This window comes from Glycine soja, chromosome 2 (assembly GCF_004193775.1).
Source record: "Glycine soja cultivar W05 chromosome 2, ASM419377v2, whole genome shotgun sequence".
Taxonomy (NCBI): Eukaryota; Viridiplantae; Streptophyta; class Magnoliopsida; order Fabales; family Fabaceae; genus Glycine; species Glycine soja.
This window is the reverse complement of record NC_041003.1, coordinates 46244785-46262855: the sequence shown is the minus strand read 5'-3', so window position 1 is coordinate 46262855 and position 18071 is coordinate 46244785. Positions and strand designations below refer to the sequence as shown.

Sequence of the window (18071 nt, the reverse complement as noted above, 5' to 3'; positions counted from 1 at the left end):
GAGAACCAAGAAAAGTAAGCTTAATAAACTTTATATAAATAATGATGGGATTTGTCATAATTTTTCATTTTTCTTGCAAATATTCCACTAATATTTGGTTAAAAATTGTTTCCAACATGTTTTTCAATATTATCTTTTATGAATAATTTTTAAATTTTGGATGTTAATTTATTAGTTGCGTTTGCATCCAATAACTTAGGCTCATTCTGTATTATTGAGGTCAGCACGTGATTTTATCTAATTATGACAAAGAAGAGACGGTGTTGTTAATATTTTAACGTTTACTAGTATAGAGAAAAAAAGGACAACATTAGTTGATAATTTTAACGTGTGAAATCTGTTTTTAGCAAGCATGATCTTGAAGGTTGCAACCTCTATGATTGCTCCAAGCGACTAGTTTATTATTGTGAATTATTTTTTATTCTTTTATTACGTGGGATTCGAATCTAGAATCTAGCTAGCCACTAGTACCTTTAACCCCACACCAACCTGACTCATGTGATGTGCTAATATGCTATGGACGCCAAGTGGGGTTTATGTGCGTAATTTCTCAGTCTTGAATGCAACCTGCGACAGCAACACATATTTAACAATATAAATAATACTTACATGTTCTCACAACATCGTACTTTCTTAGTGTTTAACTTTGTTACGCTATTCCCAAAAAAAGAGAAAAAATAAAATAAAATTTGTTACGCTATTGGAGTTGGACAAAATTAATAATTTCAGTTGGGTATACTTATCTTCTGGAAAATGACAGAGTAGGAAAACAAATTTGAAGTGTTGCTTGTTACAATTTGATTGGTGATTGACCATGTATGATTATACACACCATAACTGATTAAACAATCAATTCTTTGCTTTTTTTTATCCCCAACAAAGGATAAAGGAAAGATTATTATTTTTATTTTACAGACTTATAGTAACTTCACTGCTCTTTAGTTGAAATTATTTCACTCATCAATGATGTAATGTAATGACGCATAAAATAAAATAGATCAAACATTACATTGGCGAAATTATCTGTCCTGTGTCATTCTTGAGCTATATACCGTTCTAGTCAACTTCTTTTTTCTTCCATATTTCACTTTGGCGTGTAATAATGTCTTTCTCGTGTGCTGTTTTCTCTCACTGCCTTCCCAAATCACCAATTTAACAGCATACATTCACAAGACAGTTGATTTGCTTGTCTTGTGTTAAATCTCTTACAGGATTTGATTTTTGAAGCCAACTGGGATGTAACAGACAGAAACAGCATTCTTTTGGGTCAGTCTCTACGTTTTCTCTTTCACCTTTTGTTTTGAATCAATTTGAGTTGTTTGTTGCGTGCTGTGATTTGAGAGCCAATGTGGTTGGGAACTTATAGACACCCCAGATCGTGTGCCAGCTGAAAGTTTCATCTAGCACAACTTACATATTTTATATTCTGTAATTTTAGGTTCATTTTTATTCTGTGATAGGATCAGGTGATTCTGTGGTGGGACAATTCTGATGGAAAAAAGAAAAGAAAATGTTGTTGGAAAATTCTGGTGGGACAATGCTGATGAGTGATAACTTCTTCCCCCATCTCCTCATCCCTTGAAATGTGTGATTGTCAGAAAAACTTGGGTAGGGCTAGAAAGAGAGAGAAAAAAAAAGAAAGAGGTGTTCAATTTTCACTGTATTTGCTTGTATATTCTGATTATGTCAAAAGTAGAATGCATAGCAATCCAATCGCATCAGTTGAGACTGATTACGAATATGACCAAGTTTTTTGTCTAAAATTTTCAGGATACCCCTTTGATATCTGATTCTGGACACAAGCTGTAGGTGTTACTTCAACTGGATTCTGGATAAATAATATATTAGATACAGCTTGAAGTTATGTCTGCGTATGGCCATCAAGTGGAGCGGATGAATTCTACAAGGAGTCTCTCAGGTGGTGGTTCTGGTAGGTAATGACAGCTTTGTCGCTCTTGGACTCTAAATGAATAAGAAATATTGTCCATGAATATATTTAATGTATTGTTGGAAACATAAAATGTATTCAATACTCTCTTCATCTTGTAAGAGAATTTGCACAAGAATGTTGTAGGAGAATTTAGAATTGTTTTATGTTTAATCACATAATGGAAGCCAGATAATACAGAGCTTGTTCCCATCTATCTTATCTTTCAGCTGTGATTATGCTTCAAAATTATTATTTTAGCATGATTATTTATCCTGTTTCTTTCCTGGTTAGAGTTGCGGAGGAGCAGTTTTGTGCTGGAATCAGGATTCTACATCACATCCTTTGCCGCAACCATCTTTGTTGTGGCATTAGCCGCCACAGGACTTTTATTAATTACTTTATTGGTTTCACTGGCAATGATGCTGCAATCTTGTCAAAGTAGCCATGCTGGAATTATTCAGCTTCAGAATATAAATGATGAGTATAATTATTGCAAGCTTTATTCTCTGCATGCTAAGCTCAATAACTTGGAAAGACATAATTTTCCTAGCCTCTGCAAGGACCTGGCCATGAAGTATATCAAGGAAGGTCAATATGCTAGAGACTTGGATTCAACCAAGTCTGTGATTGAGGATTACTTCAACAGTGTTAGACCATCAGATGATGGTCTTGATGTGGTGTTGATAGACATAGATGGCATATTTCCACCAATTCCCCATTCTTCCAATTTGTTTCAAAGGTAATCTCATCGTCCATCTTATTCTCGGTGTGTCATTCGAGGGCATAAGGAGGAATCTTATGTCTAGTGGTTCAGTTTTAGGTATCAGTAAAAGAAATTCTATTTTCTTAAACATAATACATCCCCCCAGTTTGAATGAATACTTTTGTAGGGAAATTCTTGTAGTGGCATGTAATCTCAATCTTGATGAATTTTGTCATATATTGTTGTAAATCCCCATTTATGTTCCCCAATTATAGATAGTATAAAAATTGGATAATGCTCAGATCATGGACAGCTGGAATTATGGTGTCCAAAATATTTATGCAAATTATTTGTTACTCCAACTTGCATCAGTTTACCCCCCATATATTATCTATCCAACTTGATGCAGATCTGCATATCTTTTTGGCAGTAACTTCATATGATTTTCTTTTTGTGTGGTTTTCATGATAACAGCAGCATTAACAATTGTATATTAGAAGCAAAGAATTTGAAGAGGATGCTTGTTTTAAGATTATACATGAACCTTCATGCTGGTGGGTGGTCCATAATTTTGTTATCAAGAGAGCATGGAACACGCCAAAATGTCACCATCAATCATCTTCTCTCCGCTGGATTTAGAGATTGGTCTTCCTTGATGATGAGGTACTTGTCACTAGTGTTTATTATGTTCCTTTCATATACCCTGGATAATGATTAAAGGAAGATCTCAAATTATGTTTGTTTAGACCTTATGGTAGATATCTAAACCTCACTAAGAAAGAATATTATACCCTTCTCTTACTTATATGTATTCGGAATTCTCAAATGATTTCAAGGCTTAATTTTATTTATTTTTGAGTTCAAAACCAGAAGTATTTCCAATCCATTGGATCAAAGATTATATCCACTCACGGTGCGTGATTGCCACTGGACATTAATCCAAAAGAATTTTACACACGGTAGAAATCAAACATAAAATCTTCCGTTAAATAGATTATTTTCGTTCATGCATGTGAACGCAGTGGGTCTTATACCACTATGTCAACCCTTTAGGTTCATTGCTTACTTAATATTGCCCGTGTGGATATTCCATTTTCTAATCTCTCTATGAAATTTCCTGGATCCTATAACCATGTTTAAAATTGATGGTCTTAAATTAAATTTTACCTTGCAAACAATCCCATTCACCACCAAAACAATAGGCAACAAAACAATAGCCAATCTTTCTTCAGCAATAGTGCTATACCAAAACATACGTAACCTATGATCTACGTTTTTGCAGTGAAGAAGATGAAGAATCTACCAAAGGGAATGAGTGTTTTGCTAGGCAAAGGAATGTGATACAGAAGAAGGGCTTCCGCATAATAAGTATCATGAGCAGTCAAATGGATGCTTTGACTGTTGCAGATAGAGGAATAAGAATTTTTTTGCTTCCGGACCCTATATTTGACAAGTTTAAGCAGCAAAGGAGAGCATAGATGCTGGATATATTAGTTTCATCCTACAATACAGGATAATTTGGTTTTTGTTCGACTAGTTTAATTCTCTGCATCTCTCCTATTGTTCATATTAGGGATGTTGTAATCGCATGTCATTGTCTGCCAAAGACAATGTAGGGAACAGATTTGTTTTAATTGAACACAGCATTACTGGTAGATAATATCTTCCTCGTTGGGCCATAAAAAAATTCTGACTGTCGGATATGCACGTCCATGAATGTGCCGCTTATAAAAGAATTTTACTAAAATCTTAAATATAATTCTGAGTACTTAAAAGGAATTAAAAAAAAATGAATAGTGTAATTTTTTTAGAGAAAGGCTAGCAATACATTTTTTATGTACAGTGATGACAATAAATTGGGGTTTTATGCAAACTACCTTCCTCCCCTAATACATTAATTAGATTACACTCTGTGTAGGTCTCACAAATATATTAGAACTTACAAAATTCTAGATCACACTCTCTGTGTCTCACAATTCACCCACAAATTTATTAAGAATAATATTGTTATTAAGCAAGCCAATCTCCCAGGTTTGATAGACTTTTTTTTTTTTTTTTAAGTCTATGACTTCTCCTATTTAACTAGATAAATTTTTAAAAAATAAGTCTACCCTTTTTGCTAAACAAGCTAGCCGCTTTTCTTTATAATTTGGATTTTTTTTGTCAACTTTTTGTTTACTGATCAAATATTTCAAATAAAAATTAAATAATGTACTAATATTCATTCAAATAAATAGTTTAACATTAAACAAAACAATAAAAAAAAGTAAAATTCCAAGTTCGTAATAACTAAAAAAAATATGACATCTATTATTCGTAAGAATGTTGAAATAGGTAAAAGAGTTTTTAAATTGAATAAAAGGATATAAAAAAATTTCCAATAAATTAGTGATGATAAAATTGAGAAGAAAAAAAATTAATAACTTATAAGCTAGTTTATTTTCACAAATTACTTGAAGTAATTTATAAAAAATAAAATCATGTATCAAACAAGTTTATTTTGATTAAAATAACTTATAAACTAGTCAAATAAACATATAAGCAAGAAGTTTATAAGTTTAAAAGTATCTTATAAGCTAATCAAAGAAGCTTTTAAATTTCTCAAAAGTTTCATCAAACAGTACAATTCATTCCTAGACTTGGGTAAAGAAATATAAAATAGACAAGATAAACTCGATAGAATTCGACTTGGCCGTCTCATTTCCACTCCTATGAGGTTTGTCTTCATTTTCTATTCATAATTTATTTACCTTTCACATACCAACATAATTAAGACAATGAGAAATGTTGCAGGTATTCTATCACACTCTTCCTCAAAGATTCTATATATTTTGTTAGAATTTATTACAAATCATTAATTTTGGTAGATGTTAATTCTGATTTAATATAAATCAAGAGAGAATCATAAATGAAAAAAAAAATTCACTAAAAATAATATTTTCTAATAAATTTTAACAAATCGTAAAAAAAATTTAGAAATAAAATGTCAAAAGAGAGTATCCTTTGTATTTCTCTTAAGACAATTTATGCAATCTTTCGTCTAAGTGTGACAACTGAATTGATTATGAGATTCTGAGTGACGTTTCAAGATGCAATTAGCTATCTATATATACATATGTATATATGCCACTAGCTATTTAATTACCCGTGCAACGATCATATGCAAAATATTTTTTTAAAAAAAACTTTTATCTTTTATAAAATTATAAAAATTAGTTTGATTAGTAGGTGTTTGGATAAGTGATAATAAAATTGATTTTAAATGTAATTAATTTTAACATAATATGATTTATGTTTGGATATTTTTATTATAATAAATTTTCCACTAATAATTTATCATTTATGTATCAATGAAATCATAACTTATGAAATTAATTTTACAAATGATATGATTTATGCCTGAAAAAACACATATTAACAAGTAGAGGAAAAAAAAGAAGCAAAGATTAGCTAGCTACCACATAATCACGTAAAAACAAAATCTAGCCACCACATGCTTATTTATTAATGTTTCACATAAATATTCGAATAAATTTACTGTTAATAAAGGTATTTTATCAAAAACATAATTTTTAATGTAATTAATTTGTTTTTGTAAAATTTATATATTACATTTAAAAATAAATAATATAAATTTAAAAAATAGAAAATTATTTATAACTATATTAATTATTTTCAATATAAAATTATAAATGAAACTATAACTAATGTTCATTTCGGTGATGCTCACAATCTTAAAAAGAACTTGACACTTTTAATGTTCTTGACGTAAAATGTATGTAAATTTATTAACATGCTTGACTTAACATGGAAGTACATGTAAAATTATTAACATGCCTGATTAACTCCTTTATCATAAAAATACATGTAAAACGGTGGGTCACATATATATATATATTTTTTAAAATACTTATATTATTTACATGACGACCCAAAAAAAACTTATATTAGTTACATAAAATTAAAAATAGAAATCAAAATTAGTAATTACCGGCATGTTCTATTCAACGTATATTCAAAGTAATTAATTTACTCCACGTCAAATAAATAAAATTGTACGTATTTTGAAATTTGAATTAATTTAAAGCCTATCGTGAAATTTAAATATAAATATACTTTCAGCATGTACTTAAAATGAACTCAAATTTTGCAAACAAATTCACCCAGTGGTTCAAAAATTAAAGAAAAGAATAAGTTTGTTATGAAAGATAAAATTTGAATAATAAAAGCTTCCATAAGGGATATAGTCCTGTTATGTTATCACAAAACAAAACCAAAGATCCCATGCATCTTCGTACAAACTAACATCGAGCTGCTATATTGATTGATCTTCTTACAAACTATGAACACCAACAAATTTCAGAGTACAACATTCAACACAAAATCAACCCTAATCAACAAATCCCCAACCCTAAACTACTAAAAAAAAAACCAATTAACCTCACCAGAATTAACAAATTCACTCACACAATAACCAAAAGCGATAAGAAGAAGATGATGATCATCACCGCGATATGAAGACTCCCAGAAGCAACCGAGGAGCACGAGAAATCGACGCGATGGTACTTTGCAGTTCCGTTAGGGTAGAGAACCCCCCAGCTCCTCCCTGTTGTTCCTTCCTCCTTATCGAACATCTCGTAAACGAAAACCTCTGTCACACCGTCTTTCAGCAACGGCGTCCCCATTCCAGATTTAAGATGCTTCACGAGCCCCTTGAGGTATATCTCGGCATACCCTAAATTCGCGTCGAACTCGTTAGCGGCGGCGCTGGAGCTCGGCCAGCCAGTTTCGGTCACAATAATCGGCACGGTCTCGTAGCCGGCGACGGCGAGTGCGGAGACTACGGCGTCGACCATGACGTCGAAGAGGTTCCGGTACCGAACACCGGTGGTGAAGTCGTCGCGGAAGTTAAAAGGATGTTCTTGAAAAAGCGCGATTCCGAGAGGAATCTCGGGGTTGAGGCGATAAAGATTGTAAGGGTAGAGGTTGATCAAGAAGGAGGAGTTGGTGTCGTGAAGGAATTGGAGGAGTGGACCGAATAGGGTTGCGCCGTTGGGTTCTTGAAACTGTGCGTTTGAGGGAGGGAAAGGGGAGGTGAGTGCGGTGACGAATGAGAAGGAGGTGGAGACCTTGATGTTGCGGATGCCGAGGTCGCGGAGGGACACGTGGACGTTGGAGATCGCGGGGAGGAGGTCGTTCACGGAATTAGGGTACACATCGGGGAAGGCGTTGCCGACGGAGATTGTTGTGATCTTGACGCGTGGATAGAAGGGGACCACGTGAGTGTAGAGCCAGGACTGTGCCACGGAGCGGTTTTGGGCGATGGAGGTGACCATGTAGTTGGGAATTGTGAGGAAGAGGGTGGTGTTGCTGTAGAGGAGGCTGCGGGTGATGGCGGGGTCGGCGTCTTCGAGGCGGAGGGATCTTGCGTTGAGGTGGCGGAGCCCGGCGGCGATGCGCTCCGGGGAGGGGGAGGGGTGCTGCGGGGTGGCGGTGGGGGCGGAGTAGGTGACGCCGATGCAGGGGTATGGCTGGGGGAGGAGGGAGAGAGAGATGAAAAATAAGAGAATGCGAGTGGACATGGTGCGAGAAGAGAGAAGGAAACGCGGGGAATTAGTTACAGGGAGGGTTTCAACTTTCAAATTTTAGAATATGGCGGCATCTATACTTGTTAATTCTTCTTTCTTATTTGCATTAATTACATTTAAGTAGGGGAAGGGACTAGATTGAACTTCACCATGCATATATGCATGAGCTATAGTGTTGGTAATGAAATATTTATTGGCTTGCATGACATGATAAACGAGTTAGTTACCTTTTTTAAACAAACAAAAAAATGTTTTTGATAATGGGACTACTTAATCCTTCCTATTGCATGAAGATTATTAAATAAGCATGTTCCTGCATTACATAAAATGCTACAAGAGTGTAAACAAGATAAAGGATTTAGTCACCACTCATAATAACTCATTGAAATAGTTTTAAAGTTAGCCTTAATCTATAAAACAACTCTTAATTTTAACCATTTTCATGCATTCACAAGAGTACACAATAGCAAAGTGAAAAATAATATTATTTCTATGCAACTGTAAAGTTCACACAACATATAGTAGTAACTTCCAAATGCTTTTTGTATTATCTATCTTTGTATTTCTCTGATCAAAAGTGAGACTTTACACGCACCTGTCAAGGGAGACTCTGTATTTCCCGTCTTTGTCAATCCTTTTCCTTTGAATCTTTGTATCACCTTAGTCAGGTGAGATTTGAAGATCGATATGCTATTTGTATATCAAATTAATTATACCGTACGTGTTTATAATTTACATGTCTGGGATGTTAAAGAGAAAGAATGTGTGTTGAACTGATTATGTTTTTTTGTTATTTAAAAACGGTGATGCATGTAACAATGGTGTAGAATTAAGAAAATGGATTAACAAATTTCATTTGCACAACTTTTTTATAATGATCAAAAAAGAAGCATATAAAATAAAAGAAATAATATAATAATATGATATTAGAGGGCGAGTCTTGGTGCAGCGGTAAAGTTGTGCCTTGGTGACTTGTTGGTCATGAGTTCGAATCCGGAAACAGATTATCTTGAACTTTTAAATTAATGTATTCAATTCGTGAAAATTCCTAATTGCATTCAATTAGTCATAATTAATTCAATATGTTTTATTTAACATAATAGAATTTAAAATAAAATAAAAATTCGACATTTTTATAAAAAATAAATTCTATTTTTTCAAGTCAAATGACCATGTAAGTTTTATTTTTCTCTCTCTCAAAATTGAAAATGACAAAGTTAGGTGTGACAACTGATATCATATGTATTTTTTTAGCTATTATTTCATTTAAAATTAAAGGTCAACTTCAATTATTAAAATTAAAAAATAATATAAATCAGCATTTATTACAGTGTACTTAACATTTTTCATTTTTTTTATGTAAAAAAATTATCAGACATGACAAAACTGCACATTTTGGAGGAGCTGAAGCATACCATGTGTGGTTAATAAAACTTGTTGAAAGAGCAGCTAAATAACATGTGCCCTGCCTTAACTATCACTGTTGTTAAGTTTTGTCATAATCAAAACTGTTTTACTGCCCTATTCGTCCAATTATTAAACCAGCAAAACATCGCAATTCATCCGTGATCACAGGGCTCTAGTTTTATTTCTTTTTTCATGTGAAGCAGATTTTATTTCCATAGTTATGACATGAGCAAAAGATTTTTTGATATTTCATTTAGCAAAAGGATTATTCTTTTTTATTTAGCAGTGATAAGACTAATGTTAAAGAAAGTGAAACATTTAAATTAAAAACACATATAATTGAATATTATTAGACATGTATTGATCAAAACCTATCTGATAATTTCTCAAACAACTATAGTTGTTGCTTATGGTCCTATGCAGTTAATTGGTCTTGTGAGTAGACAAGAGCTGACAGTGGAGCCAGCAAAGATATCTAATATCTATATCCTACCCCCCAAGTAGTTTATTGGTTAATACTATATTACTTGACACTGGTCATTACTCATGATCATTTGATTTGTTGTTATCAATCAATTTAATATATTCATATCCTTCCACCTGAGTTCTTAGTCCTGAATGTCCTTGTCCGTCTCAGAGTCTCTCTTCACAACCTCACCGATCTGCCATTTCTCACTCTTTTATCAACAAGGTACACAACAACTTTGTACAATTTGACTCGATCTGTTGAAGTTTCTCTGAAACTAAATTGGCCAATAGTAAGATATTTTATCTTTCACTTTGTCAACTGATGTGGTTTTTTCAATTCATGTAGCAGCTGAGGTTATATTTTAAAGGTCTAAGAAGCTACATTGTATTTTTGTTTACACATTTAGAGATTGGTAGTGGTAGGTTTGGTGCACTTAGATCAAAAAGCCAGAGACATGTCTTTTATTGGTACTCAGCAAAAGTGCAAGGCTTGTGGCAAAACGGTTTATCCGGTTGATCAGTTATCTGCTTACCACAAAGCATGCTTCAAGTGCTCCCATTGCGAAGGAACCTTGAAGGTAGTTTTGCTTTTAGTTCCTTCCATTTGTTTGCTTTTCTCTTATAAGCTGCATTGTTGGTTTAATTTAATGCATTGTGAACATTTTTCTTCATCCTCAAAATTTTGGTCTCTATTTCAAAGATCTTTATTTTATTTTAAATGCTGGCAGTGACTGACACACATATAAAAAATCCCACAACAAAAGATAAATATTTAGAGAATGGATAAGGTTACTTGATTGTTGTAATGCATTATTAGTTCTTATGATATTAAACAAAATTTGGGTTAATTTTATAGTATTTAAGTTCTCACTTATAAATTTACATGTTTCAGCTTAGCAACTATTCCTCCATGGAAAGTGTTCTTTACTGTAAGCCTCATAATGAGCAACTCTTCAAGGAGACAGGATCTTTCAAGAAGAACTTCCAGTCACGTACGTCTTCTTCTTCTTCTTATTATTATAGGATAGAGTTCTGTTTGTGATTTCTGAATCAGATTAACTGGTGATGATTTCAATTTGAACAGCTTCTAAGCAAGCTGACAAAACAACTCCTGAGCTGGTAAAAATCTTGAATTTGTCTTTTTGAAACATTGTTGGGAATGAGCAATTTAGAAATGGGTCTATGACATTTGGAGTTTTCTGCTGACACTGTCGGCATCTTTTGATTATTCTAGACAAGGTCCCCTAGTAAAGCTGCTAGCATGTTTTCTGGGACCAAGAAAAGTGTGCTACATGTGGCAAAACTGCTTATCCGTTGGAGAAGGTAGGATTCAGAAATCTCATAAACAAAATTGTTTGATGATATTTGTTGTAGGGGTCATGAACACCTCAGTTACATATTGGTTATGAATAAGTGTTTACTGTTCATGCGCTAATGACATGGATCTTTATTAATGTTCACATCTCTTTCTCTAGTTCACTAGTTGTAATGTTGTATGATTTGTGAGTAACCAAAACATTTAGTATCATTCACTTGTCTTTCTGAAAATTGAGGGGTCTAGTTCACAAGTTTATGCGAAAAGTCTCTTTGCTCCCTTCTTTGGAAATAACTCACTAAGTTTTGGGCTAAATTACCAGTTTGAAAAAACATATTACTTTTACCATTTTCTTCCAACGGTTTCAAACTATAGTATCAAATGTAGAAAGTTTGAAATCCATAGTAATATGTGGCCCAGAAGTAGACTTTGATACGGCTTCCTTGTTTCATGGGGAGAGTTGTTTGCAGAATATCATTTCTGTTTAAGGAGCTTCTTGGGTTAAGCAGAAAAATGTTAAGAGAAGAAATTGTAATTATTTTTTTATTTCTGTCTTTAGAAGATGGTGAAGAGTATATTGTGATTTAAATCATAATTGTCACAAGACAACAAAAGTTGCATTTGGAATTAGTAGTAACTTATACTTGGTGACCTGGTTTTTTTGTTGGGTTGGTTGAAATTGGAAATGAGCACAGGTAGCTTTTAGTATTTTACATCAATTTTAAAGGTGCTTGGTCATTAAGGCAAGTAAGGGAGACTTCTGTCCATGTCAATATAATTTGTATATAAATTGTCTAATTGAGTAAAGAGTGATTCTAATTGGTTATTTGTAACATGTCTGCACAGTTAGCCAGAATTAGAAGATTTAAATTTTCTGCTTGTCATGTGTAAGTTTATCTCACATTTTGAGTGGTCAGGCCTATCACAAATCTTGTTTCAAATGTTCACATGGCGGCTGTCCCATAACTCCACCCAATTATGCAGCCCTGGAGGGCGTTTTGTATTGCAAGCACCATTTCTCCCAGCTTTTTAAGGAGAAAGGGAGCTATAATCATCTTATTAAATCTGCATCAATCAAACGGCCAGCAAACTGTGTTCCACAAGCTTGAGTCCCGGTGTTATCTTTTGCTTTTTTATCATCTTTGGAGCAAGTGTTTGTGCTTTTTCCATTTTTATTCTACTTGGTGTGCAATTTACACTGTGATGTATTTGACCAAGCACATTCAGTAATAATAGTGTGATTTGCAAGATGTCAGCGTATCTGAAGTCCACGTACCCTCTCTTTTGAATCCACTAAAAATGTGATATCTAATTTTTGGATTATCATATTATTGATATGAAATATTCATTGGCTTAGCCGATAATCAATTTCTGTCAAAGAACATGACTGATCATCTTTAATAGGATTCTCTCTTTTGAATCATGTTTTTTTTTCTACAAAATTTAAATTTGAGACCTTAGAACTGAACTCAGCAGCATTTGAACCAACGGCTTGATTGCGGTATCTAATTTAACACACCAAATTGTGAAATACTCTGCATAAAAATAGTAGGAAACAGAGTATTTTCCTTTAAATAGGTTTATCTAACTAAGATTGGCAGAGATTCAAAGTATTTTATCAAGATGTATTAAAGATTTTGAATAGAATACGCTACATTCAATGGATTGTTTAAGGGGGTGTTTGAATGTCAATTCTTACATGTTACATTCAATGGAAAAGCTTCTCTCTTGATGAATTCAAATGAATGGATCTTTAATATATTGAAACGTAAATCCAAATACACTATATGTCGTGTTTATGCATTTCAATACTATTCCCTGATAAGAGGACAAAAGAGGAAAAGAATAAGTTCAATAGTATCTTTTAAGTTTAATAATTCTGCGTTTTAAAATCAGTTTTGATGGATAAGACTCAAAACTAAGAAGGATGAGAATTAGGTGGAGAAGATCAATCTATTAATTCGTGTGTATGATGTTGTTGGCGCATCCCAGATACAAATTTTATCATCAATAAACAAATGTAAGCAATGTAAACAACAAATGAGTAGAGGTCCTTCTACAACTCTTTCTTCAAAGAATAAATGACAAAAAGACATTCCTCGATTATATGCCAACATGGGTATAGTAGAGAGATCAGTCACTTATTGAAACTTTGTACTGTGGGCTATTTCTGCACAGGTACTAATACAATGGGAAACCCGTTTTTCCATGTAGGGCCAAAAAATTGTAGAGTCTGAAACATTCTGATCACAATCATGCTAACAAATTTGCCTCATGGAATCTTGAGTTTGTCCGCACAGGAATGAAAACAAATATAGGGAATTCACTGCTGATTTCCACAGAATCATGAATGACAGACAGCATCAGTATCACTTGCTTCGCTTTTTGGCTTGACTATAAAGTACAACTCCGAGGACTGTGAGTGAATAACCCATCATTCCAGTGACTGACACTGGGTTTCTAAATATCAGAATTGAAACTACTACTGCTACGGCCCCTTTAGCATTCCCAAGCACCTGCAAGTGTAAAGAACCAACTCTTAGATTAGTTGTCAAAGCATGAACTTAACATAATTTTTAAGCCAATATCAAATACTGGATTACAGGTAAAGCGTACATCTTGCCACTGATTTGTTTACTTATCGTCATTTGAATCACACATATTGTGACAATTTACACACCCTTTAAAAGAAAAAGCCTAGAAAATATTTTTTAAATCTACAACACCTCCAAATAATAACTCCGACAGTTCTTCAATAACTATATATCTATTAATCAATCAACTTGGCCCAGAAATCTAATGAACTTAATCAATACCAGCTGAAATGTCACTAAACAGTGAACACAGATAGCAACTCTAAGTCAAAAAATAAAAATTTACAGAGAATTTCACGAAATAATTTGGCACCATTAGCACTAGATCCTTATGAACTGTCTGTCAGTAGCAACAGAAGTATTTAAAAATACTGCCCCAGCACTAGTTTTAGAGATACAACATAAAATATTTAGCAGTAATCCATGAATTCCTTTTTCCAAGAGGTTTGAATTACTTATGAAATAGAAACTGGAAAACTAAGTACTCGAGAATTTTGAGAAAGTCTATTACTAGAGAATCTAGAAACTCTTGTGATAGGTAGATTTGCTTCCAAAAAAATTTATTTAAAAAGAATTGAAAAAATAACAATAATAAGACACCAAGATAAATCACAACGACGCGAAAATGACAGCACTAAAGGACATATGAAAGTGAACAAATAAAAAAATAAAACAAGAATTAGAATAAACAATAACATACTGAATATCTGTGAATTGACAATGAACTTGTGTATGACAAGCACAAAATTTTGATGTATCAACTAAAAATACAAAAGATATGTTCTTTTGAGTAAAATATTAAATTTTAAAAAACAAGGACATATGTGCCTATATGAATAGGTAAGGCATACCTGAAGGGTAAGAGCACTGGTATGTTTGGTGACCAAAAAATTGGTCAGGTTGACAAAATAAGCAAGTGCTGAATTAAATAGCAGATACCAAATGATCTTCACATCATCTCTGGCAAGAGCCAATGTAATGCCAACCACGTTTTCTTCCATTATAAGTGTAGCAGGAAGAAGGAAAACAACAGCAATTGGAGCCATGTAAAGAAGAAGGTTCATAGAATTCAACTTCTCTCTGATACACGACAAGAAGGATATCAGTAGCTATTTAATATATATAATCCAACAACAGAAGAAAGCAAAAGCAATGAGGTAAATAGCATGTTCCTTATACATACCCTTCAGAAGAAAGCAAAATTCCTTGTAACACGGATTTTAAGGCACGTGCGGCAGTAGCTGCAATGCATACTATGAACCCAAATAAATGGAAGCTCGGCTCACCCTATAAGCAATAAACAAAAGAAGAACAAATACATCAGAAGCCATATATTATTTTTGTGTTTTACTGATCAATATCACTCGAATAATAATACATAAAAAAGGAGAAAAAGATCTAGCTCTGCTTAAGCTGTCTCTCTGGCTGCACAGTTGAATTTGATTCAGCAGCAACTAAAACATCTACATTCATGACAAAAATTCCTAGTTTTTTTATAAACAAATCGATCATCGAACTGGGGACACCAAACAAGTATGCTGAAAACCAAGAATGCTACACAACATAAACTAAAGAAGTTCCTCTATCTGTAACCGGAATACGTTATTGGTGAATATCACATAGGAGAGAGTTCTTGTGTACCATCCGAGCAATACACCACTTTACTTAAAAGTAAAAACATTTCCAATAGGAGCTGCATAAGCATAACCCTACATGCCACTGAATTGAAAACAAAATATTAAACTAAAAGTCACAACATTTTATGATTGTACAAGCAAGTGACACCAACCAAAAACTCAAACTCATAAATAACAGAGTAAATAGTATCCAAGCTTTTAAACAGTCAATAGACAAGACTTTTAAAATAGTTATTATAAAATACTGTAATTGGATAAGGATGACTTCAACAAGATATTTTCATCATTAATAACAAGTGGAACATGTCTTAAGAAGCCTTTGAAGGCTTGTATGTAAGTGTCGGTGGTGCTAGAATTGTAATTATAAAGAAATAATCATTTTTATTATTATTTTCTCCCTCAATTAGCCAATAAGAAAAAGAAAAAGAAAAGATAATACAAAATTATCGTAATTTCTTGAAAATTAAAACAAAGCGCCACAAGAAAGAAAATTGCAAATAAGCAAGATTGGGAAGAATACCCCGCTGGCAATGACGACGCCGGTGACGACGGGGACGAGGGTGAGATAGGTGAGCCAGGCCTCGCGCTTGAAGGTCATGACGTAAGCGAAAACGGCGGTGAAGAAGGGAGTGGTGGCGCCGACGGCCTGGTTAAAAGAGACGGGGAGGTAGCGGAGAGAGACGTTGCCGAAGACGACGGAGAAGCAGAAGATGAGGCTGAGGGCGGCGATCTTGAGGAACTGGAGGCGGGAGCGGATGGTCTGCATGGGGACCATCTTGAGCCAGGCGATGGCGACGTAGCTGAAGAGGGAGCAAGCGGTCATGTGACACATGGTGAGGAAGATAGGGTACTTGAAGCCATAGTTGCTAAGGAGGTACTTGTTCAGGAGCAGCACCCCAATGTTCGACGAGTACCACGCCGACACAAGCCCGATCCTCAACAGACGCCTCGACGACTTCATTTTCCTTCACCCCCTCAGTCTGGATCTGAGAACAACAACATCGCCCACCACTGATGGATGGATCTGAGAACAACACCTTTCTCTGCGCTTTCTTTTTAACGCCCTCAAGGAAATTAAATATTAAACGGGAAACTAAATCATTCTAATTCACACTCTTATACATTTATAAATTGACATATATTATCATTTTTTTTATTTTATAATAGTTATTCTAAAAATATGTTTAGATTAATTATACATATATATATATATATAAATTGATAATAAACAGATTTTATAATTATTATCAATTTAACTTCTCATAGTTAGAAAAAAATGCAATTGAAAATGTGAGTTTAACGTTGACATATTTAATGCAATTATATAAAAAAAAATAAAATTCTTATTAAATATAATAAATAAATAATTTTATTATTAGAAAATATGTATAAACACTTTTAAAAATATTTATAACCAACCAAATAAATATAAATAATCATTTCCAAAATTTATATTATTGGACAAAAGAAGATACCTAAAGCCCCTTTAAAACTGAGGTCCGGGGAGCTCCCATAACTCGTTAACTTGTAACTGGATTGTAGTATGGTAAGTTTTATCATCGTTGATAATGTTATATGCACCGTCGTTTTCTACCTTCTTTTATGAATATTAAACATGTTTTGGGGTTTGGGGTGGCGCAATTTGTGCAGAAAATTGGAAGGGTCTGACTCTGGAACAAGTTTCTGTGGGACCCTAACCTGACACCAACTTACCATTCTATGCGCGTGAAAGAAAAATAAAAAAATAGAGGATAAGACTAAGAGAATGTGTAAATGACAGACTGCATATGAAAATTGAATTCATGTAGAATTAATTTGAATAGAACAAAAACTAATTAAAAAATAAAGAATGTAAAATGAATCAAACTTTCTCAAAAATTAAAATTAATTTATAAAAAAATTGATTCATTTTAGTTTTATAGTTTTTATTTTATTTTATTAACTTATAAGTATTTATTAGAAGTCTATCCAATTCCTTGTCAACTTACAGTTATTATATTAACTTATCAAATGAAAGTGAACCAATCTGATCTTAAATGAGTGAATCAATTTTCTAGATTAATAACTTCTTAATGAATATAATAAGTGATGTGAATCATCTAATAAAGAAAAAAGAAGTTGAGTATTTGTTACATATTTTCCTAATTATTATTTGTTTTTTTCTTTCATTGGATTCTGAAGTGGGAAAACTCCAAACCATAGGTAAGACCGTGTCTTGCTTCCCCCCACCCATCGACTTACGTTCTCCTTTGAAGCGATACACATTTACGTAGTCAAAGCAGTGTTAGGTTATTGTTAGGTCCAATTTTTGTTTCTTCATGGAATTGAAGGTGAACGAGTAATGCAAAGATACCTAAAGCACTGCACTTGTTTAGAGATGAGATGAAAGTGTGTACAATAATAAAGATTAAAGAGTACAATGCAGGCAA

At 33.4% G+C, this 18071-nt stretch overlaps 3 protein-coding genes and 1 pseudogene across 6 annotated transcripts; 2 read left to right on the top strand and 2 right to left on the bottom strand.

Annotated features, from left to right (window-relative positions):
- The first annotated feature begins 1015 nt into the window (after positions 1-1015).
- LOC114398844 (uncharacterized protein At2g39920-like) lies at positions 1016-4288 on the top strand. 4 transcript variants are annotated; one of them, XM_028360970.1, is made up of 6 exons: positions 1021-1266; positions 1461-1608; positions 1771-1930; positions 2222-2669; positions 3108-3296; positions 3916-4288. In XM_028360970.1, exons 3-6 carry the CDS (start codon positions 1864-1866, stop codon positions 4109-4111), a joined length of 900 nt encoding a protein of 299 aa, XP_028216771.1. In that variant the 5' UTR covers positions 1021-1266; positions 1461-1608; positions 1771-1863; the 3' UTR covers positions 4112-4288. The 4 variants fall into 4 exon arrangements, with proteins under 4 accessions (XP_028216767.1, XP_028216780.1, XP_028216771.1 ...); XM_028360974.1 differs by having other exon boundaries at positions 1461-1644; XM_028360966.1 differs by lacking the exon at positions 1461-1608 and having other exon boundaries at positions 1016-1266.
- Positions 4289-6804: 2516 nt separating this feature from the next.
- LOC114398835 (glucan endo-1,3-beta-glucosidase 2) lies at positions 6805-8281 on the bottom strand. The gene has a single exon (XM_028360959.1). The coding sequence runs from the start codon at positions 8213-8215 to the stop codon at positions 7097-7099; it is 1119 nt and encodes a 372-aa protein (XP_028216760.1). The 5' UTR covers positions 8216-8281; the 3' UTR covers positions 6805-7096.
- Positions 8282-10460: 2179 nt separating this feature from the next.
- Positions 10461-12624, top strand: LOC114371925 (annotated as a pseudogene).
- A 721-nt stretch (positions 12625-13345) lies between these two features.
- On the bottom strand, positions 13346-16737 carry LOC114398816 (probable sugar phosphate/phosphate translocator At3g11320). Its single transcript, XM_028360952.1, has 4 exons — positions 16163-16737; positions 15189-15292; positions 14857-15085; positions 13346-13927 (listed from the first exon to the last, which is right to left on the bottom strand). The coding sequence occupies exons 1-4, from the start codon at positions 16601-16603 to the stop codon at positions 13781-13783; spliced, it is 921 nt and encodes a 306-aa protein (XP_028216753.1). The 5' UTR covers positions 16604-16737; the 3' UTR covers positions 13346-13780.
- Positions 16738-18071: the final 1334 nt, after the last annotated feature.

Coding starts and splice junctions, on each gene's coding strand:
- LOC114398835 (XM_028360959.1), bottom strand. CDS start 8,215: ATGTCCACTCGCATTCTCTTATTTTTCATCTCTCTCTCCCTCCTCCCC.
- LOC114398816 (XM_028360952.1), bottom strand. CDS start 16,603: ATGAAGTCGTCGAGGCGTCTGTTGAGGATCGGGCTTGTGTCGGCGTGG. Junction 15,293..16,162: donor GCGTCGTCATTGCCAGCGGG/GTATTCTTCCCA, acceptor TATTGCTTATAG/GGTGAGCCGAGCTTCCATTT. Junction 13,928..14,856: donor CCAGTGCTCTTACCCTTCAG/GTATGCCTTACC, acceptor TTACACTTGCAG/GTGCTTGGGAATGCTAAAGG.
- LOC114398844 (XM_028360966.1), top strand. CDS start 1,864: ATGTCTGCGTATGGCCATCAAGTGGAGCGGATGAATTCTACAAGGAGT. Junction 2,670..3,107: donor TCTTCCAATTTGTTTCAAAG/GTAATCTCATCG, acceptor TCATGATAACAG/CAGCATTAACAATTGTATAT. Junction 3,297..3,915: donor TGGTCTTCCTTGATGATGAG/GTACTTGTCACT, acceptor ACGTTTTTGCAG/TGAAGAAGATGAAGAATCTA.